Source organism: Daphnia pulex, chromosome 10, assembly GCF_021134715.1.
Source record: "Daphnia pulex isolate KAP4 chromosome 10, ASM2113471v1".
NCBI lineage: Eukaryota > Metazoa > Arthropoda > Branchiopoda > Diplostraca > Daphniidae > Daphnia > Daphnia pulex.
This window is the reverse complement of record NC_060026.1, coordinates 15,135,136-15,155,133: the sequence shown is the minus strand read 5'-3', so window position 1 is coordinate 15,155,133 and position 19,998 is coordinate 15,135,136. Positions and strand designations below refer to the sequence as shown.

General features: G+C 39.4%; 6 protein-coding genes and 1 long non-coding RNA gene across 8 annotated transcripts; 2 read left to right on the top strand and 5 right to left on the bottom strand.

Moving 5' to 3' along the window:
- Window positions 1-9: 9 nt before the first annotated feature.
- LOC124205479 lies at window positions 10-3,825 on the bottom strand. 2 transcript variants are annotated; one of them, XR_006879339.1, is made up of 6 exons: window positions 3,224-3,825; window positions 3,015-3,153; window positions 2,712-2,953; window positions 435-2,647; window positions 204-369; window positions 10-132 (listed from the first exon to the last, which is right to left on the bottom strand). It is a non-coding gene; the product is annotated as an uncharacterized LOC124205479 (long non-coding RNA). The 2 variants fall into 2 exon arrangements; XR_006879340.1 differs by having other exon boundaries at window positions 460-2,647.
- A 37-nt stretch (window positions 3,826-3,862) lies between these two features.
- Window positions 3,863-4,711, bottom strand: LOC124205477 (larval cuticle protein 9-like). The gene is made up of 3 exons (XM_046602919.1): window positions 4,567-4,711; window positions 4,380-4,481; window positions 3,863-4,301 (listed from the first exon to the last, which is right to left on the bottom strand). The coding sequence occupies exons 1-3, from the start codon at window positions 4,570-4,572 to the stop codon at window positions 4,008-4,010; spliced, it is 402 nt and encodes a 133-aa protein (XP_046458875.1). The 5' UTR covers window positions 4,573-4,711; the 3' UTR covers window positions 3,863-4,007.
- Window positions 4,712-5,468: 757 nt separating this feature from the next.
- Window positions 5,469-7,248, bottom strand: LOC124205470. The gene is made up of 7 exons (XM_046602913.1): window positions 7,071-7,248; window positions 6,836-7,002; window positions 6,529-6,754; window positions 6,334-6,458; window positions 6,128-6,250; window positions 5,833-6,058; window positions 5,469-5,772 (listed from the first exon to the last, which is right to left on the bottom strand). Exons 1-7 carry the CDS (start codon window positions 7,134-7,136, stop codon window positions 5,656-5,658), a joined length of 1,050 nt encoding a protein of 349 aa, XP_046458869.1. The 5' UTR covers window positions 7,137-7,248; the 3' UTR covers window positions 5,469-5,655.
- A 713-nt stretch (window positions 7,249-7,961) lies between these two features.
- Window positions 7,962-9,606, bottom strand: LOC124205471. The gene is made up of 7 exons (XM_046602914.1): window positions 9,459-9,606; window positions 9,234-9,391; window positions 8,932-9,157; window positions 8,743-8,867; window positions 8,557-8,679; window positions 8,263-8,488; window positions 7,962-8,187 (listed from the first exon to the last, which is right to left on the bottom strand). Exons 1-7 carry the CDS (start codon window positions 9,522-9,524, stop codon window positions 8,071-8,073), a joined length of 1,041 nt encoding a protein of 346 aa, XP_046458870.1. The 5' UTR covers window positions 9,525-9,606; the 3' UTR covers window positions 7,962-8,070.
- Window positions 9,607-10,629: 1,023 nt separating this feature from the next.
- Window positions 10,630-11,545, bottom strand: LOC124205472 (larval cuticle protein 65Ag1-like). Its single transcript, XM_046602915.1, has 3 exons — window positions 11,412-11,545; window positions 11,173-11,309; window positions 10,630-11,058 (listed from the first exon to the last, which is right to left on the bottom strand). The coding sequence occupies exons 1-3, from the start codon at window positions 11,421-11,423 to the stop codon at window positions 10,767-10,769; spliced, it is 441 nt and encodes a 146-aa protein (XP_046458871.1). The 5' UTR covers window positions 11,424-11,545; the 3' UTR covers window positions 10,630-10,766.
- A 2,635-nt stretch (window positions 11,546-14,180) lies between these two features.
- LOC124205468 lies at window positions 14,181-15,472 on the top strand. The gene is made up of 4 exons (XM_046602911.1): window positions 14,181-14,280; window positions 14,358-14,582; window positions 14,656-15,026; window positions 15,092-15,472. The coding sequence occupies exons 2-4, from the start codon at window positions 14,358-14,360 to the stop codon at window positions 15,339-15,341; spliced, it is 846 nt and encodes a 281-aa protein (XP_046458867.1). The 5' UTR covers window positions 14,181-14,280; the 3' UTR covers window positions 15,342-15,472.
- Window positions 15,473-17,759: 2,287 nt separating this feature from the next.
- Window positions 17,760-18,995, top strand: LOC124205469. Its single transcript, XM_046602912.1, has 4 exons — window positions 17,760-17,821; window positions 17,899-18,123; window positions 18,194-18,558; window positions 18,624-18,995. The coding sequence occupies exons 2-4, from the start codon at window positions 17,899-17,901 to the stop codon at window positions 18,871-18,873; spliced, it is 840 nt and encodes a 279-aa protein (XP_046458868.1). The 5' UTR covers window positions 17,760-17,821; the 3' UTR covers window positions 18,874-18,995.
- Window positions 18,996-19,998: the final 1,003 nt, after the last annotated feature.

Below are 19,998 nucleotides of genomic sequence, written 5' to 3'. Positions count from 1 at the left end.
ATTCATCAGTAGTAATAGCAAAATGTCTTTATTCTCCAGATAGTAAATCACATTGGACACCACGTTCATTACTTTTTCAATACACTTGAAATGTCAAAAATTTTAAGGGACCACAATCTTCCTTTAGAGTACCTAAAAATATAAAAATATCCAAAATGAAATTACTGTATAAGCAATAATGTGAAACAATTATGGAAACAAACATCTTTTAAGTGAGGGAAAGCCAGAAATGAAAGTTTGTTTTGCATGCCGAATAAAGTATGGTGTGCTAGGATATCAGTAAGTGAGACATATGAATCAACTGGCAACTTGTCGTCATCTTCAAGACATATTTTCTGAAAGGTAGCAATGTCTGATGATAAAGATAATCTGCAAATAATTTGTTTGTTAAGTTTTCATCACACAGAAAGATAAGTAACATAATGAAAACCTACTGTCAATTCCATTTCTTACGTTTACCAGTTCATTCAGCACCCACATTTGAACTATCGGCCAATCTGGCATTTGATGGGTAAAGGAACCATCAGTTGTGATACTGGATGCATGGTTTTTTTTTCTTATTAGAATTCAGCAAAAGTTATTCGATTTACATATGAAATATAAACACAGTGTTTCACGAGGATGAAATCTATCACAAACATTCAATCAATCAATTCGCCATGCCACAAGCAGATTGACTGTTAGCCTGTTAAAAATTACCGTCGTCTGCTAGTCAACAATCAAGCTAAAAGTCAATCTGGGTGTCTTTTTCTTTCGCAGATATCTCGCGAACCACAAAATAAGTAATGCAAATTTAGTCTTTTCGGTTAAACGGAAAGTTGTTCTTTCCATTAGAACTAATTGGACTCTTTAATTTTGTGGAATCGTATATGCAATCTATTTTAGAAGTTTCCCATTTTTTTCCCCTTTTTGCTCCCAATCTCTCGTTATTTTCGTTAATACTTGAAATATTTAGTCATTACCTATGTAAAAAGTCATTCTACATCGAATGAGATTAGTCGCGTCGGGATCGGAGCAGCAGGAAAGCTTCACGGTCCCGAAAACCCCTTCCACCAATCACGAATCGCCCCAATTCCCCAGGGACCTCTCACAGTTAAGACTATTTGGAGCGCTGTCTGAACTTTTGTTTCTTGAAATCTCTCACCCTTAAAAGGCGGTAAGCCTTCGGCTTTTTAAAATAAGAATTTTAAAAATCTCTCAGGGATCAAGCCCCTCTGTGGCACCTTCGAGATTTTATAAGTCTCCTTTCGTTTTTTTTCTTGATTAGGAAATTTAAAAATTTAGTTTTCGTATTGTTTTCTCTGTTCGTCATCTTATACTCTCACTGTTGCACCTCTTGTGTGGAATAAAATCTCCGTCTTTTGTCTTTCAAATTTGGGTGGGTCAAAAATTTTTTCTGATACGACTATACTATATGACGCTAGTTGTTCGTGTGCCCGTGGTCTCGCAAAATTGAACTGAAACTTGACCCGTTTCAAAAATTTGCATTGGTAAACCGTTTTTCGGGCAAAGTTTTCTTGAGACTGGGTAATTACCGAAATATAACGCAGCCAATATTTAGATTCAATCCCATGCCAATTATCGATAGCAACCAGAACTTTACAGGGGTGATCGGGATTATTTAACCTCTTGGCTTGCGCTAATTTAGTTCTATGTGGTAGCGATGATTGTTGAAACAAATGAAAGTCTTCCGGTCTAATCTTGTCTAAGGTTCCAAGAGATGCATCTTCGATAATTAGCTCCGTAAAACCATTATATATCGACGCGTCTCGAGTTCTTCGCTTGCACGAGAATTTCTTATACTACATCATTTGCGGCGGCTTTACTACAAACATGCACCTCTTCAGCAACTACACCCAATAATGCTCTTGTTCATGCTCAACCACGACTAGGGTCCTTCTGAATTTCTGAATTCTGAAATTTCATCAATAACAGCAGCCTATGAAAATTCAAGTTTTCATCAACAATATCATAATCAGGCGGGGGAAATAAATAATTTAATAACATTGGCAATTAATACATATTTCTTATGGAGTGTTCACTTAGATCATTTCAACAGTGCATGATACATGGGAACAAGGGGATTTATCAATATCACTGGCAAAATTTCTGTCTTCCCCAGTTACTAAATCACATGGACAATCACGCTGATTGCATTTGCAATACACTTCAGATGTAAAAAATTTTAAGGGACCACAATAAGCTCCTGATTTTGAATTAAAAAATTTATGGACTACAATACACTCCTGATTTGAATTTAAAAACCTTTCAAGAACATGATAAGTTTTCCCACTATTTATTGTTGGGCCAGAATGAAATATAGTTTTGCATGTCAAGGCTCTTGCTTTAGAGTACCTAAAAATATAAAAAAAACCAAAATGAAAAGTTCCTGTTATGATGTCACTTAGGTTGTTATGTAAATCGACTGGCAACTTGTCATCTTCAAGACAAAATTTTCGCCTAAAAAAAACCAAAATGAAATAACTATAAAACAATCATGTCAAATAAAGTATGGTAACGAACTCTCTAAATGACAAGCTCCTGCTATGATATCACTTAAGGTGACATGTAAATCAACGGGCAACTTTTGTCATCTTCAAGACAAAACTCCACTTTCTGAAACTGAAATGTGTCTGTGAAATGTAATCTGCAAATAATTTTGTGGTTTAGTTTTGATCACAAAGAAAGATTACTGAATAAGGACTACATACTGTCAATTCCATTTCCCACAGCTGCAGCTTTAATTTCTCTACGTTGATAAAATTTTGGCATAGCACCATTACATCATCAAGGCCTTTTAAATTAGGGTAACCCAGAAGGGAAAGCTTTTTTTGTATGCCGAATAAAGTATGGTGTGCTAGGATATCAGTAAGGGTGACATGTAAATCAACTAGCAACTTGTCGTCATCTTCAAGACATAAGAAAGGGAGAGATGTCTGATGATAAATGTAATCTGCAAATAATTTGTTGATTTAGTTTTCATCACACAGAAAGATTAGTGACATAATGAACACCTATTGTCAATTCCATTTTTTATGTTTACCAGTTCATTCAGCACCCACATATTGAATTATCTGCCAATCTGGCATTTGATGGGTAAAGGAATCATCAGTTGTGACACTGGAGGCATGGTTTTTTTTTCTTATTAGAATCCTGCAATAGTTAAAATTAGAAAGATAACCACAGTGTTTCACAAGATGAAATGAATCACAAACATTCTTACATTAGATCGATGAATTCCAATGAATACCCAGCCGCCCCAGTAGCCAGTACCCACACGCCACACCGATAAAAGTTATCGTCGTCTGCTAGTCAACAAACAATCAACTAAACTCAATCTGGGTGTCTTTTTCTTTTACAGATATCTCGTGAACCTTAAAGAAGCCCTCGCAAATTTAGTCTTTTCGTTTAAATGGAAAGTTCTTCTTCCCTTTAGAACTGATTAGACCCTTTAATTGTGTGGAATCGTATGTGCAATGTATTTTTGAAGTTTCCCCTCTTTTTCCCCCTTTTTGCTCCCAATTTCCCCTTAAATATATAGATAGTTCTAAAAATTAGTCAATATATATGTAAAACCATATTCCCCGTCGAATGGGATAGGTCGCGTCGTGATCGGTGAATCACGAGAGCGTCAAAGTCCCGAAAACCGTTTTCGTCTCCCCCCGCCCAATTCCCCAGGGACCTCTCAGGGTTAATAGTATTTGGAGCGCTGTCTGCACTTTTGTTTCTTCAAATCTCTCACCCTTAAAAGGCGGTAAGCCTTCGGCTTTTTAAAATAAGAATTTTAAAAATCTCTCAGGGATAAGAATTTTAAAAATCTCTCAGGGATATCACCAAGATGCCATAAAATCGCAACGAGTTCTTTAACGTTTTACATTACTTTCATATATTACAAGAGATTTAGTTACAAACAAACTCACAACCAATAATGCATTTAGCAATTGGAGAAAATGCACCTGTTCATTATGTTCCTATAAGGATCGCTGAGCTTCAGTGGTTCGGGCCATTCAAACAAGGGGGTAAGCTGTTGTTGGTTTCGCCTGTTCGGTCGGATAACTCGCTGCTGGTTTGTTGTTGTACGAAGAAGGTGCGGGATATTGGGCCTCTCCTTCGTATTTGACTTGGGCGACGTATCCGTTTTGGTCGGCCGTGTAGGTGACGATTTGGGTGCGGCCATCGGGCAAGGCAACGCGGTAGGATCCAGTCGTGACTTTGCCGTCGCTTTCCTGTTGGTGCGAGTAGTCGTTCTTGCTCGGCTCGTCCTTCACTTCCCAGGCAAACGAGTGAGGCATGGGAGCGTACTATTTAAAATTGTTTTATTCAAAATAATTAATTCATTGAGGCTATAGAACACAGTCAGCTGTAAGCTATTATTTTACCTGTTGGTCGGATGACTTGGCGACAGTGTCTGTGTATTTGGGCTGTTCCTCTCCGGATGTAAAAACAGCCAATGCAACGAGGGAAACAAGGATGAGTTGGACCTGTATACAACCGGGAAAATAATAAAAGATTATTAATTACTATTTCTTGATGCTAGTAATAAGAAAAATAGTAATAATAGAGAACCTGCATGATGTTGGAGTAGTTGTTGGTGGTGGAATCGACTGAAAGTGACTGGTGACTTAATCGAGTCGACACTACCGACTTATATACTTAGCTCGGTTGCATCAGGTACATGTTATAATAGTAACTGGCCACCCTTGTCAATTTCGGTCAGGGTGATAATGAAATATTATTATGTCGTCCACTGCTGCTGCTGGGAAAAAGGAAAAGGGAAACTTGACGGGAAAAAAGGAGACGATTATTGTCAATGGACGTTCGCTTTTTGTGGTTGGTCACTATCACGACGCGAGACTTTCGTGTCCCATTCGGGAGAATTGTTTCCTTTTCCTATTTTACTTGTCTTCCATTTCTCGCTGTTGCAACACGGCAGAGAGTCCGTGTTATCCCCCCCTAGCTGTGTATTTTACACAGTTTGGATGAGCTTATTATTACGTACTGCGCAACAGTCAAGGGCGTTAACTTATTTCTATTTGATTTCTATTCCATTTTGTTTCAACCCGTCAAATCTAAAAATCCCGCATTTAATACTGCAATTGCCTTTTATAATTTGATTGTACAGAATGGTGAGTATCAGTCCTAACACATGTAATACTCATCACTTTATGCTTACATAAAACAGAAGTGATTCAGTTGACTCAATATAATCTCGGCAAGAAAAAGCCAATAACCCGAAAGAAAGTTGTTGTTTTCTCCTCAATGTTCAATGACCCGTTTATATAGGCTAAGAGAGAACGAAAGAGTATATACCATGAAATACATAATAATAATAACCGTGTGTAACAGAAAAATTCCGTTCCGGCAGTGTGGAGGGTGTGTCTCTCGCCACACATCGTGATAAACGGAACCGAGAAATCTGGACTTCTCTTCCTTAGTTTCCACATCAAAGGAGCTATATACAAATTATATTCCATGATAATCAATATATATTTCCGCTTTAAAATTTAAAGTAATAAAATATGTCTGACATGCAGAGAAAGAATATTCACAAAATGGTTTGCATTTCATACTTATCCTGTAAGCAAATTGTAATAAACCAATTTTCTATTTCATATCTCTTCTTAATCGAGTGCGGAATCAAATGTCGTAAGAAATTTAATTCTTGGGAGCAATTCCATTGACAAAGACGGCAGTCACACCTTTCCACGATTCCATATCGGAAGCGGAAACGCCCCTGGTAGGGAGAAGTTCCACGAGCAGACGAGCAAAGTCCTATAAATATAAGAAAAATGTAACTTGAAATCAGCTTCATCATTATTTCAACTTGCTCACCTCCCAAGTTTTGCGAGGAATGGAGCGCTTGGCGTGAGTGTATTTCAGGTAGTTGATGTTGCCCAACAGCTGCAATTGGTCATCCATGGCGGAAATGATGGTGTCCAGGCGGTCGGCGACCAGAGCCACTTGTTGGATGTAATCGCCGTTGCCTCTCAGAGAGTCGACTGGAACATTGGCGAACTTGGTGAAATGTTTCTGGACGCGGGGAGTCTCCTTGAAGAGCCTTTCATCATCGACAAATCAAATGATAAGACGCCGTTATATAGGTTTAGTTCGGAAATGTTTAACTCACTTGATGAAGATGGCGGAGACCAAGGCATTGCGACCGCTTTTCATACTTTCCCAGCTCCTTTGGACATTACGGATCTGGTGACGGGACAAATTAGACTGGGCATCAGCCAAATCTTCGGGGTTCCTATGAAAATGGATTCATCGTTATAGAAAAGAATTAAGGGTCGCTTTTATAAATTATAGATTTTTTATAGCTATACTACTCACTTTAAGGTCTTGGAGATGCCAGCGATTATTGCGACCATTCCTTTGTTCCAGGCCTTTCTGGCCTCAACGTTGAAGGTGCTTCCAAGCGTCTCTTCCAGAACTTGCTCAATAATAACACCAAATTCCTTTTTAGAAATTATAAATAATTAGAGAAATAATGTGAATAAAGAAATATGTCGATAGCACAATATATACCTTGAACATGGCAGGGGTAACTCCTCGAGGTTGATAGGCACTTCCAAGAAGGTTGAATTGGGCGGCCAACAGTTCCTGGCTGGACAGCGACTGAATGACGACGTTCAAACCGGCCAAAATGGTGTAAGCCTGGGCCAAGAAATCGCCGTTTCTCAGCAGATTGTAGTGAGGGACGCTGGCGAACTTGGCGAACATTTGCTGGTATTCCGGGTGGGCCTTGATGAAACTGTAAATATAATCCAGTCAATATTATTATATCAAAAGGCTTAGCTACATCTATAATGGTTGGAAATGGTCGTGTCCTTACCGGAGAAGAACCCGAGGAGCAAATTCGCCATTTTTCTTGGCCTGGTCCCAGGTATTGCGGATAATACTGTGGTCAAAACAGTCGAGTTTGGAAGTTTGGCCTTGGCTATTCTCCTTTGCCGGGATGGTGCTGGTTGTCGGGAAAGTCGTTATGCTGCTACTGCCAAACTGCAAAATAGAACAATCAAAATATGATGAGAATATGATTACGTTTGACTTCAAATATAATGCCATACCTGAGGCCAAGCGCAAGCCAAAGCCACGACGCTGAGGAGAACAACCAGTTTGAAAGAGGCCAGCATCGTTAGTTAGCTCTGAAAATATCAGTCGGCCAAGTGATACTCTTGCATCGATTTCTTTCGGCTTTTATATAGTCGACCCACAGCAGATCCGAAAGAGATGAGCTGAAAAATGCTGATCTACATTTGTTGCGATAAGTTATTATTTTGACAGCCTATATATCCGTTGAGGACAGAGGTTTTGCACACAAACCATCATTCAGCAGGATTCCGAGTGATGTGTTCTCATTTTGTCATTTTCACTTGCTCTTGTGTGAATTATATAACTTCCTCTAACCTTCTCGTGACACACAAGATCGTGCATACATAGTACGTCTCTGAGACTCTTGACTTTGATTCACATGAATAACTAGAGCAGTGCAAGGGGTTTTGGTGTACACAGAAAGGTCAATCCGGGGTAGCTTATCGTAATGAAATGAGACAACTGTTGTCGTCGAGTTCAAATGAGCCGCCGGGTTTGATTTGATTTCTCACAGTTCAACAAATGTCAGCAACAGCTGAATTTCGTTTGGCAACCCAATGAGAATATTGTTATCTATTGCGTTGCAACCTTTCATCCACAGCAGATTGGGAAAGAATATATAAGCTATTCCGCATTTCATGATATGGTCCAAGTCAACATTTGTTTGTAACCAAAGTTGAATTTGATTGACTTGATTATATTGCAAAATTGCAATAGTTTTTCAGACAAAAGTCGATGTAATCTACTTTTTTAGCAATGAATCACATCGACAGTCAACACATGGTGACATTAAAAGATTTAAAAAAAATGACAGCAGCCAAAAATGTTAAAATTAAACTGATAAAATATGTCTGACAGAGAAAGTATTATATAATCAGAACTGGTTGTATTTCACCCTCATCCTATCCTACAAACCAATTGAAAACCAATTTTCCAATTTTTAAATCAAGTGCGATGAAAAATGTCGCAATAAATTTAATTCTTGGGAGCGATTCCGTTGACAAAGACGGCAGTCACACCTTTCCACGATTCCATATCGGAAGCGGAAACGCCCTTGGAAGTGAGAACTTCTCCGAGCAGGCGAGCAAAGTCCTGAAAGAAAATATGTAACGTTATTTATTAAAAATAACAGAATGAATGAAATCGCTTCAATTTCGACGCTCTCACCTCCCAAGTGCTGCGGGGAATGGAGCGCTTAGCGTGGGTGTATTTCATGTAGTTGATGTTGCCCAAAAGCTGCAATTTGTCATCCATAGCGGAAATGATGGTGTCCAGGCGGTCGGCGACCAGAGCCACTTGTTGGTTGTAATCGCCGTTGCCTCTCAGAGAGTCGACTGGAACATTGGCAAACTTGGCGAAATGTTTCTGGACGCGGGGAGTCTCCTTGAAGAGCCTATATTGAAAATCAAATGAATTAAAAAGACCCATTCGATATTATAATTCGACTAATGTTTAACTCACTTGATGAAGATGGCGGAGATCAAGGCATTGCGGCCGCTTTTCATACTTTCCCAGCTCCTTTGGACATCACGGATCTGATGACGGGACAATTTAGTCTGGGGATCAGCCAAATCTTCGGGGTTCCTGAAAATGGATTCAGCATCGTTTGTTAAATGATACATTCTATTACAATAAGATACTACTCACTTGAGGGTCTTGGAGACGCCAGCGACCATAGCGGTGATTCCGTTCTTCCAGGCCTGTCTGGCCTCAGCATTGAAGGATCCTCCCAGTTCCTCTTCAAGAACTTGCTCAATGATCACACCGAATTCCTTTTTATTGGAAAGTTAGAATAATAATTAGAGAGAGAAAAGATTTGAAAATCTTTGATATTACCTCGAACATGGCAGGGGTAACTCCACGGGGTTGATGGGCACCTCCCAGAAGGTTGAGTTGAGCGGTCAACAGTTCCTGGCTGGACAGGGATTGGATGACGACGTTCAAACCGGCCAAAATGGTGTAAGCCTGGGCCAAGAAGTTGCCGTTGGTCAACAGCTCCGATTGAGGAACTCCGGCGAACTTGGAGAACTTTTGCTGGTATTCGGGGTGGGCCTTGATGAAACTGGAAATCATCCAGACAATTTTTTTGATTTGAAAAGCCCAGAAATATGTTAATATTGGAAAATGCTGGTCCTTACCGGAAGAGAACCTGAGGAGCGACGTCACCATCTCTCTTGGCCTGGTCCCAGGTCTTGCGGATAATACTGCGGTCAAAAGAGTTTAGCAGGCCTTGGCTATCCTCATCAGCCGTGACGGTGGTAGTGGTGGTAGTGACAGTCGTCATGGTAGTGCCAGGCTGTATCAAATATAGAAATGTGGTATTTATTAACAATAAAAATATTACATTTGAATTGAAATAATACCATTTGAGAGTAAGCGCTTGCCAAAGCTAATACGCTGAGAAGAACAATAAGCTTGAAAGAAGCCATGGTTGGGAAATGCTGAAAGTTGATTTAGCTCTGGAAATAACAGACAGCTAAGTGATACTCTTCCGTCGATTTCTTTCGGCTTTTATAGTCGACAGGTCCCGACTCAGAGATGAGCTGAAATGCTGATTGAGCTATTTTGTTATACGATAAGTTATTGACGGCCTACGTGAGGATTTGCACGCAAGCCATCACAAGTGATTTTTGAATTATTTACTTACACGTGTTCTGGTAAGAATTGTAACCTCCTTCTCGTGACACACGCCAGATCATATAAACTTCCCTATTGACACTTTGATCGACTTTAATTCACATGCTTAATTAGCAGTCAGTGGTTTTGGTACACAGAAAGGTCAATTCGGGGTAACTTTCTAATCAAATATAACAGCTGTTCGTCGTCCAGTTCAAAAGCCGGGGTCAGGATTTGATTCTTCAGCTGTATGTATAAGTATAACAGCTGAATTTTGTTTGGCATCAACCCAATAGGAATATTGTTATCTAAATATTAATTGAAACTATACTCACCCAGATTTGATAAATAGTTCAAAAATCATGTGTGCTGCATATTTCTTGACAAAGTGACATTATAAATTGTAATAAGTGGCACTATCCTACGTGATGTATGTCAGGCATCCCATTATTTCAAAATACACGAGGCCAAATTCTAGATTGGATTACAGATCGGAGTTATATTTTTGCATATTAAAGTAGTTATACCGTCCGCTTGGCAAAACTCGTTTGCCAAACTCATTTGCTGATTTTTGTAAAACTACATTAGTGTTTCTTATACTATAAGGTCAATTTTGATCGTTATTTTAAAAACCTGTTTGCTGGTTGTCAATCTGTCGTCATTCTCAATTTTGATTGCCGCTCAATTGTCCCCGTCGACCTCAAACAGATTTCCGCTCTTCATTCTAGAAAACCTAATAAGGGAATCAAAACTCAAAAGATATGACACCGCAAAGATCATGGATATAGTTAGAAAGCGAAATTTAACTCGTTTTTCCAAGAAGCTATGGGGGTTATCAAAGCGTGAAGCTGATCGAGCTTTTCCGCGTTTATGTATAAGCAAATTCAGATTTGATCGACTTGATTATTGCGCAAGTTGTTCAGACAAAAGTCGATGCAATCTATTTCTCCAGCAACGAATCACATCGACAGTAGTCAACGCACAAGGTGACAAAACTTTTCAAACAAACAAATACAACGTCAGCAGCCAAAAATTCGATCTGATTAAGATTGAAATTAATAGCCAAGGCCGGTGCGTTGGTAGGGCAGGGCGGGGGCGACGGGCAGCGTGTAAACGTGGACCGGAGCGACAGGTAAGTGATCGCCTTTGGGCTGGAATCCGCCCTCGTCGGCGACCCACGTCAAATGAATTCTCTGACCCTCGGGTGAGATCCAGAAGGACGATCCTGCGTTGGTGTTACCGATCACGTCGTTGACCGTCTGCTTGCCATAAGCGTCCGTCGAAACTGTCTGGAACTTTTTCTGGACTTGACTCTCTTCTCTGGTGGCGCCATCAGATTGGGTGTAGCTGAATCATAAAAAAAATGTCAACAACAAAACAAAAATAATAAATCAAACAACATTTTTATAATATCATTGAATATAAAAAGAAGATGATGAGTTATTATTATATTATACAGACCTCCATTGGCTGCTGCCGTCCAGATTGCGGACGTCGGCTTGACTTACGACGACAATTTCGGGTGCTGCTGCAGTTTCAGATTCTTTTTTACCTTGAGGAGCTCCGGCAACGACAGCCATGACGGCGGCAATGAAAAACTATTTTTAAAAAATTAATAAAAAAATTTATCTTAAGTGAAATGTTTGAAATTTAGCCAAAAAAAGAATTGTAAAATAAAAAGTTGTTATATTTCTTTTTACCAGCTTGTTCATGTTGACTTGAGATGATGAGTGGAAGAACTGATGACTAAAAGTCCATCATAGTCGAGTTTATATAGTCGACAAAGAGAGAGTCATTTCAATAATACTTTTTCTTCCTGTTTGACCCACATAATTCCGACATTTTGTGCTCGCCAATTTCACGATTTAGATTTTATGGCCTCGTTACGATTACTTGCAGGTCTTGTTTGCACCAAGACCGGAATTATATATTCCCGTATACTTACCTTCCGCAATCAGTTTTTTTTCGTTCAGTCGAAATAAGGATAATATACCCACGGCAACTCACACAGGTAGATCAAATACACTAATATAAACGAAATACCATTTAAGGTATAGTGACTTGGTGTTGCAACTTGTTGTAAAGCCAAAAATCAAAATTTTCCATTTTTGGATGGAAAATGAAAACATCACATTCCGGTGGTGGTGGCGTCAATTTTATTGTCTAAATATGGATGCTATAGAATAACCCGGAGATCATTTTAAATGATTAAATATTTTTTTAAATAACCAGTAGACAGGAGAAAATGATGGGGCCCACTCTTTTGGGTTTCCCGCGGACTGATTTTCTCCACCAAATGATTTCTACACTCAGAAACTCGTTTTGCTATTAATGCCATTTCGTGATTGTTAATTGGGACATCTCAAAAGTTTCTCCTGTCACATTGTGGACGAGAAATTATGATTTCTCCATCACAACAACATAGAGAGGGGAAAATCGACCTCATCTGATGGATTACGAACATTTCTCACGGATAGATTAACCCTTTCTCCGCTCGGTTCGAAATTAATATCATAACTTATTATTGCAAATTGTTATGGGAAAATATAAAAACCAGCTCTTTTGATTATACTACTTTTGCGCAATCAAAATATAAAATTGGTCATGCTCACTTCTTCTCCCCCCTGTTATTAGACATTTTTTTAAATACAGAAGGCCGGACAACAAACAAACAATTTGATTGAATTAATAACTACCATATGGCAAATCGCCGCCTACAAAACCTATTCGAATTATGACTCGACAGTCCGACATACCAAGGCAATGCGCTTGGCAAATTTCTACAACGACACGTGTATAATCGAGTACTTTAACGAAGATGATTTCAATGCGGAAGAAGACTATCCGGACACGCATTCAAGGAAGAAAGTGTCAGAGTTCCGCTACCGACCGATCTCCAATAAAGTAGCGCAACAGCAACAACGATATTTCTTAAAATACTTTAGCAACTTCAACAGCATTCTGACTCAAACGGTGACGTTCACTCTGACGTCTACTGTGAACCAGACCTCCGTCCAGTCCTGCATTGCCGCAGTCAAGTTCATCGACGTCGCTGCTCAGACAACACCGTGTCGTCGCAAGCGAGATATCCTCGAAATACTCCGGAAGATGCGCAATTCGTTATTGCTCCATCGGAAACACAAAGGTTAGTGTAATTTACATTTTTTAAACTAATCCTGACGAAATCTGAATTTGAAAAATTGATAATTTTAGAGTGGTGCCAACGGCACTTGCATCGCTGGATGTGATCCGAGAAAATCGACAACTACCAGCAGTCGATGATAACATTTCCGGTTCCATGTTGTCGGTGGAACATTTGAGAGGCAAACGATTTTTGAAACAGTCTGTGACTTCAGTCACTGTTACTTCCTATAACTTTCTGTCGACGACTGTCACAAAAGCCGTCAACATAGGCGGAGCTGCTGTTATACTCTGTCTTCCATCCGGCTGGGCTGTTTGCTAAAACCGCTAAAACGAAGGAATCCATGCATCTTCTACTGAATTTAATTGCAATAATATCTGCCTTTCTGTTTCTGTAGTTTTTTTTTTGTTTTTTAAATCTTATATCTTATTATGCTCATCTTTTAACCACAAATACACATTTGCTAGTGAAATCCACACGATTTGAATGCGTTGGTCTTTCGATTCATCCAACTCATTTTGAACAAGCCACTAGATTTCAGAATCGCTTGCACTACAGACAAAGACGAAAATTCTTCAAAATTTAACGTAATAACATTTTCTTAATTCCACCATCACTTAATCGTGCTGAAGGCAGCGCCGTTTATAGTGTAGCATAGAACCAAATTTTAAATATTAAAACGCTCTTTTGATTAGGGTAATCTTCCTCAGTTATTATTAGACGATACATTTACTATTGCAGAGCGAGAGACAAAATTCTATAAAGAACAATTTACTCAGATCGAAAAGCATATGGTAAATATTACGCACGCAAAACCTTTTCAAGGGCGATCAAGATAATGCAATTTTGGCAATTTTTTTTACAACAGCAACATGTTAATATATCGCTATCAGCGTATTTCCAAAAGAAGACAGAGTCAGGGTTTATGACGGAGCATTTTAATTTGTATTCTTCTGGTGTCTTGTTGGTAGTATAGTGCACTATTCCTCCTGCGTGATACTACAGCATATCCTGTTTGATTGCGCACATTAAGAATTCTGCGGTAAAAAGCTAGGTGTCGTAAAAATGCTGACATCGTATGATTAAGTATTGAGAGCTCTCAGCTTCGTATGCTTAACTCGTAACATAACATAAGAATTTTTTACGCCGCGTTTTGGAGCGTCCGAGAGAGCCGAAGAATAAAACAAGAATTACACAATAATAAAACGGCTCAATCCTAATTAGTTTTCACGTTTAGGAGAACTCTACTACAGACCGATCGCGGTGGACTTGAAGGTTTAAGAACCTAGGAAGACGCTATAATGGGAAATGCCGGTGGAATTGAGAGGTATATAAGAACCTATGTCTTCGCAGGTTTTTGACAATCGACTTTAAGCATCGGAAAAGAGACGAACCAACTGGCTCATCATCACTTCTTGAACTTAAAAGTAAGTTAAACTAAAATATTTATTTATTTTTAAGTTGATCTTCTTTTGCACAAAATGGATTATTTTGTTATTCACAGATGAAGTTAGCTTTAATTTTCCTTTCGGCTTTGGTGGTAATCACTCATCAACAATTCCAACAACAACCGAGCGGAAGGCCTTGGTGGTCACCGTATTCCTACCCACAGCAATTGCCCAGCATAGTCGCTGATCGCCGAGAGATTTATTACAACTTGCAAGACGACACCATTCCGTCCATCCGCCGATCCTACAGACCAGTAAGACCCGTGCCCTTCTTCACACAGGTAAGTGAATTTCATTCTTGATTGTTATCGCGGTCAAAAACCAGAATTTTTTAAATAGTAAGATATTATTTAGAATGTCGAGTTGGATCCAAGTTTTGTGGCTGATGACTACTATCATGATGATTTCAATGCGGAAGAAGACTATCCGGACATGCACTCGAGAAATAAAGTCTCAACGATTCGCTACCGACCTTTCTCCAATAACCAACAGCAGCAAAGATTTTTCTTGAACAACTTCAACAGCAACTTCAACAGCATTCGGACTAAAACGATTTCGTTTACTCTAACGTCAACTGTCAGCCTGACCACTGTCCAGTCCTGCATTGCCGCAGTCAAGTTTTTGGACGACGCTGCTAAGACAACGCCCTGTCGTCGCAAGCGTGATATCCTCGAAAATTCTCCAGAAGATGCGCAATTCGTTATTGCTCCATCGGAAACACAACGGTTAGTGTATAACTTTTTTTAAACCAATTCTGACGAATCTGAATTTGCAAAATTGATAATTTTAGAGTGATGCCAACGGCACTTCCATCGCTGGATGTGATCCGAGAAAATCGACAACTGCCAGCAGTCGATGATAAAATTTCCGGTTCCATGTCGTCGGTGGAAAACTCGAGAGGCAAAAGATTTTTAAATTATTCTGTGACTTCAGTCACTGTTACAAGCTACAGCTTTTTGTCGGAAACTGTCAAAAAAGCCGTCAACATCGGTGGAGATGCTGCTGTACTCTGTCTTCCATCTGGCTGGGCTGTTTGCTAAAAAGAAAGGAGTGCTGAAAACGTCGTCTACAAAATGTTTCAATTGACAATAATATTTGCTCTTAGAATAGTTTCTGTACTTTTGTGTCTTTATGCTTATCTATTCACAAGAATACACTTTTGCAGGCAGAATTTACCCGATTAATACTGAAATAATAGTACAGAAAATCACTTGGCGGTGCAAGTCTTTAGTCTTCCGCGGATCTTGTCAATTTCAGCAATCAACTCATTCAAACGCCAACAATACAAGTATTGTTTTTCCCGAGGTTCAAAAATTTCCTTATTTGAAGGAAGTACAAAAACAGATTTTATGAAAAAGAAAGTTGAGCGCAACTCCGTTTGCTGAAGGAAATCGTCACAAGGTAAATTGGTGTTGACGTGCTGTGTTCAAGTTCATTGCAAAGGTGAGCGGACTGAAGGGCAAAAAAGGCGAGGGGTTCTAGAACAACAGGTAAAATGGCCATAAAAACCTAGTAAATTTCTTGTTGATCGGCTTATTAGTTATGACCTCAAATAAAAGAAGCGCAATCCCCTTGTTGGTGCAACATCTTATTTCGTCATTACGAAACGCAGTTAAATAATACTTTAGTCTTATTATTGCCTTCGTTGTGCGGTGTATAATAAAAACGACCAACACCAAATGTCTTGCGATAACAAGTCGTTGACGACTGCCTGAACAGTTTGGGCATTTTATATTCCCAACTCAATTTTAACAAGAACCTAAAATTCAAATTTTTACCATTTTGTTTTTCCCGCGGTTCTCACAGAGCGAGAACAGCTGGTTCAGCAACAATCAAATGCTTGTTGCGTTCATTCAAGCCTTCTACTCGCAACCACAAACCGGTAACAACACAGCGTGCCTAATAAAGAATAACTCTTTTGTTACCTATAGTCAAAGCATTTTCGTTATTTTGATCTCGTTATTCTGACTGACAGCTTCCGAAAAAAGTGAAACAACATTTTCTGTGTGGTAAAGTTGATTGCATTACGGCTAGACTACAGGGCCAAAGATACCATCACCAGTAAAAGAAACTGGGGATAAGCACAGAAAATTCATTCCATTTTTGAAAGATGAAAGCATTTACCAATAGACCTAAGGGCAAGGCCATCTTTTTTTCATCAAGAATTCGTAATCTCTGAAATTAGAAACAAGTACACTTGTTGTCTGCTGTCTTAAAATATAGCAACCCATGATCGGCGCCGGTCATTGGCCGTACCCAAGTTGACCCTCACGCTATTGTTCGTGAACTTACTTTTTTTCTCCCCAGCATGCTATTTGACAACGTTTGTCAATACAAAAGGACGACCCACAAATTACGCCAAGAAAACCAACAAACAATCAATTTGTTTATCGTTAAATTGATCAAAACCATACGTGAAATCGCCGCCTGCTGCAGTATACAAAAAACATATTCAAGTTATCAGTCGACATCAGGCCGACAAGGGTAAATGCGCTTGGCAAGTAAGTTTCTATACAACGATACGTGCGTTATGGCAGACATGTACAGTCGCCCAATAAGTTCAAGGTTAATGATTTGGAACAAATTTTTGATTGATGTTCTAAATTAAGAATTGTATGGTAAAAAGGTGCCGAAAACTTCTAACATACTCTCTGAGAAAAATGTCGGTAATAATCAAAGTCAAGTCTTTAGTGTCATTATCTTTTTACCGATTTCCAACATTTTAGTCAAAGTTTTATAGCTAGTGAAGTACAACCAAATTTTAAATGTATCCAAACGCTATTCAGATTAGAGCAATCACAACATCGGCCATGCTGCCCATTTCAACTTCCTCTGTTAAAATTAAACACTACATTTATGACAAAATTTAAAAATAACCATTAATTCAGACCCATATGGTACAGCCCTGCCGTGTTCGAAACATTTTAAAGTTATCAAATTGGCAGGGCGACCATAAGGTAATACATTTTGAAAATTTTCACAGCAGCACATGTTACATCGCTGTCAGCGTATATCCCAAAGGAGACAGGGTTTTATGATGAAGCGTTAGATTTTATTCTTTTGATGTCTTCCTATAGTATAGTGCACTTTTCCTGTGCCGGTGCGATATAGCATCCTGTTTATTCTCCTTTTTTTGGGAATTCTGCGGTGAAAAGGTGTCGTAAAATACTGACATCATATGATTAAGTAGTAAGAGTTCTCTTATTCGTACATTTAAATCGTCGTACACAGAAGATATTTTTAGCCGTTTTTGAGCGTCCGACAGAGCCGAGGAATATAACAGCAATTAGACAATAATAAAACGGCTCAATTCTATCAAGTTTTTACGTTAGGAGAACTCTATTACAGACCGGCCTGCGGACTTGAAGGTTTAAGAACCTGGGAAGACACTATAATGGGAAATGCCGGTGGAATTGAGAGGTATATAAGAACCTATGTCTTCGCAGGTTTTTGACAATCGACTTTAAGCATCGGAAAAGAGACGAACCAACTGGCTCATCATCACTTCTTCAACTTAAAAGTAAGTTAAACTAAAATATTTATTTATTCTTGAGTTGATCTTCTTTTGCACAAAATGGATTATTTTGTTATTTACAGATGAAGTTAGCTTTAATTTTCCTTACGGCTTTGGTGGCAATCACTCATCAGCAATTCCAACAACAACAACCGAGCGGAAGGCCTTGGTGGTCACTGTATTCCTACCCAGCACAGTTGCCCAGAATAGTCGCTGATCGCCGAGAGATTTATTACAACAACTTTCAAGACGACATTCCGTCCATCCGCCGATACAGACCAGTAAGACCCGTGCCCTACTTCACACAGGTGAGTCAATTTCATTCTTGATAATTTTCGTTCACAAACCAGAATTTTACAAAAGTAAAATGTGATTTAGAATGTCGAGTTAGACCCAAGTATTGTGGCCGATGACTATCAAGATGATTTCAATGCGGAAGAAGACTATCCGGACATATACTCGAGAAATAAAGTTGCAGAGATTCGCTACCGACCATTTCTTAATAACCTAGCCCAGCAACAGCAGCAACGATTTTTCTTGAACAATTTCAACAGCATTCTGACTAAAACGGTGACGTTTTCTCAGACGTCAACTGTCAGCCTGACCATTGTCCAGTCCTGCATTGCCGCTGTCAAGTTTTTGGACGCCGCTGCTCAGGCAACGCCCTGCCGTCGCAAGCGTGATATCCTCGAAGGTGCTCCGGAAGATGCGCAATTCGTTATTGCTCCATCGGAAACACAACGGTTAGTGTATAACTTTTTTTAAACCAATTCTGACGAATCTGAATTTGCAAAATTGATAATTTTAGAGTGATGCCAACGGCAATTCCATCACTGGATGTGATCCGAGAAAATCGACAACTGCCAGCAGTCGATGATAAAATTTCCGGTTCCATGTCGTCGGTGGAACATTTGAGAGGCAAACGATTTTTAAATTATTCTGTGACTTCAGTCACTGTTACAAGCTACAGCTTTTTGTCGGCAACTGTCAAAAAAACCGTGGCCATCGGCGGGGATGCTGCAGTACTCTGCCTTCCATCCGGCTGGTCTGTTTGCTAAAGAGCCAGATGAGAAAGGAACGAAACCGACTTCTTTCAATATTTGCTTTTAGAATAGTTTCTGTCCTTTTGTTCCTTTATGTTTATCTATTCACAAGAATACACTTTTGCAGGCATCAGAAACTACCTGATTAATAGTACAGTAAATCACCGAACTGGATGCGTTGCACGTTTTCCCGGATTTTATAAAGTAATTTTAAACAAGAAACTAATTCAAACGCCAGCCATAAATACTGTTTTCTCTGAGGATCAAATGTCCTTATGAGGGAATTGAAAAATCGAAACAAGGTGATGCTTAACCCAAAAGGTATCAACACAACGTAGACCTAAGTAGCCTTTGTTGAAGGACATAGGTAAATTTGTGTTGCCATTAGTCCATTACCCATCAACAATTTCAGCGTCAACGAGTTATCCTTCCTTTAACAGCAACCAACGAATTTTACCGAAATCTTCAGGCGACAGCATCCAGTCGGAATATTAAATATTTCAACCTACCAACAGGCCCATCAGCTACTCAAAGGTACAGAGCACATAATACTCCAAAACACACACACATCCATCACATCCACACACACACATCCACATCCATGTCGAATATTTCTCGTAGGATGACGCATTTAATCTGAATTCGGCGCCAAATTGTTCAAGTTGCAGTTTGCTTCAAGTGTATCAAGTTCAAATATTTCTGAATTTGATAGTCTACTCACAGACAAAGTTGCGAGGTACAAAAACAGGCCTGATCTGCAGTGATTCTACACGTGAGCTATTTAATAAACCCTGACTGAGAAAAACAAAATGGCAAGATGAAACAGTTTCAGCCAACTGCCTGACCCAGGAGTAACCGTACTCCGTACTACATAACGATTTAAAATCAACACCACCAACTAGTCAAAAATTGTCAGAAAGGAAGAATAGAGATGAGTGTGTCCTACCTTTAAGCCTGGGAAATACAGCCAGGCTTCCATCCACAGGTGCTCCATCCATCCGCTGAAAAGTTGACTCCACCAGGTGGGATAGGTAAAAGGGAGTCCTCGTGAATACACCCACATTCACATGGGCGTACACGAGGACATTTTAAAAAGAAAGGGGAATCGAAAGTCGGTCGACACTGGAAGTTTCTCCAATG

Coding starts and splice junctions, on each gene's coding strand:
- LOC124205470 (XM_046602913.1), bottom strand. CDS start 7,136: ATGCTGGCCTCTTTCAAACTGGTTGTTCTCCTCAGCGTCGTGGCTTTG. Junction 6,459..6,528: donor TTACCCCTGCCATGTTCAAG/GTATATATTGTG, acceptor ATTTCTAAAAAG/GAATTTGGTGTTATTATTGA. Junction 6,251..6,333: donor GGCATCTCCAAGACCTTAAA/GTGAGTAGTATA, acceptor CCATTTTCATAG/GAACCCCGAAGATTTGGCTG.
- LOC124205477 (XM_046602919.1), bottom strand. Junction 4,302..4,379: donor CCAAGTCATCCGACCAACAG/GTAAAATAATAG, acceptor AATTTTAAATAG/TACGCTCCCATGCCTCACTC.
- LOC124205472 (XM_046602915.1), bottom strand. Junction 11,059..11,172: donor GACGGCAGCAGCCAATGGAG/GTCTGTATAATA, acceptor TTTATGATTCAG/CTACACCCAATCTGATGGCG.
- LOC124205469 (XM_046602912.1), top strand. CDS start 17,899: ATGAAGTTAGCTTTAATTTTCCTTACGGCTTTGGTGGCAATCACTCAT. Junction 18,124..18,193: donor CCGTGCCCTACTTCACACAG/GTGAGTCAATTT, acceptor AATGTGATTTAG/AATGTCGAGTTAGACCCAAG. Junction 18,559..18,623: donor GCTCCATCGGAAACACAACG/GTTAGTGTATAA, acceptor TGATAATTTTAG/AGTGATGCCAACGGCAATTC.
- LOC124205471 (XM_046602914.1), bottom strand. CDS start 9,524: ATGGCTTCTTTCAAGCTTATTGTTCTTCTCAGCGTATTAGCTTTGGCA. Junction 9,158..9,233: donor GCTCCTCAGGTTCTCTTCCG/GTAAGGACCAGC, acceptor GATGATTTCCAG/TTTCATCAAGGCCCACCCCG. Junction 8,489..8,556: donor ATCTCCGCCATCTTCATCAA/GTGAGTTAAACA, acceptor TTTTCAATATAG/GCTCTTCAAGGAGACTCCCC.
- LOC124205468 (XM_046602911.1), top strand. CDS start 14,358: ATGAAGTTAGCTTTAATTTTCCTTTCGGCTTTGGTGGTAATCACTCAT. Junction 14,583..14,655: donor CCGTGCCCTTCTTCACACAG/GTAAGTGAATTT, acceptor GATATTATTTAG/AATGTCGAGTTGGATCCAAG. Junction 15,027..15,091: donor GCTCCATCGGAAACACAACG/GTTAGTGTATAA, acceptor TGATAATTTTAG/AGTGATGCCAACGGCACTTC.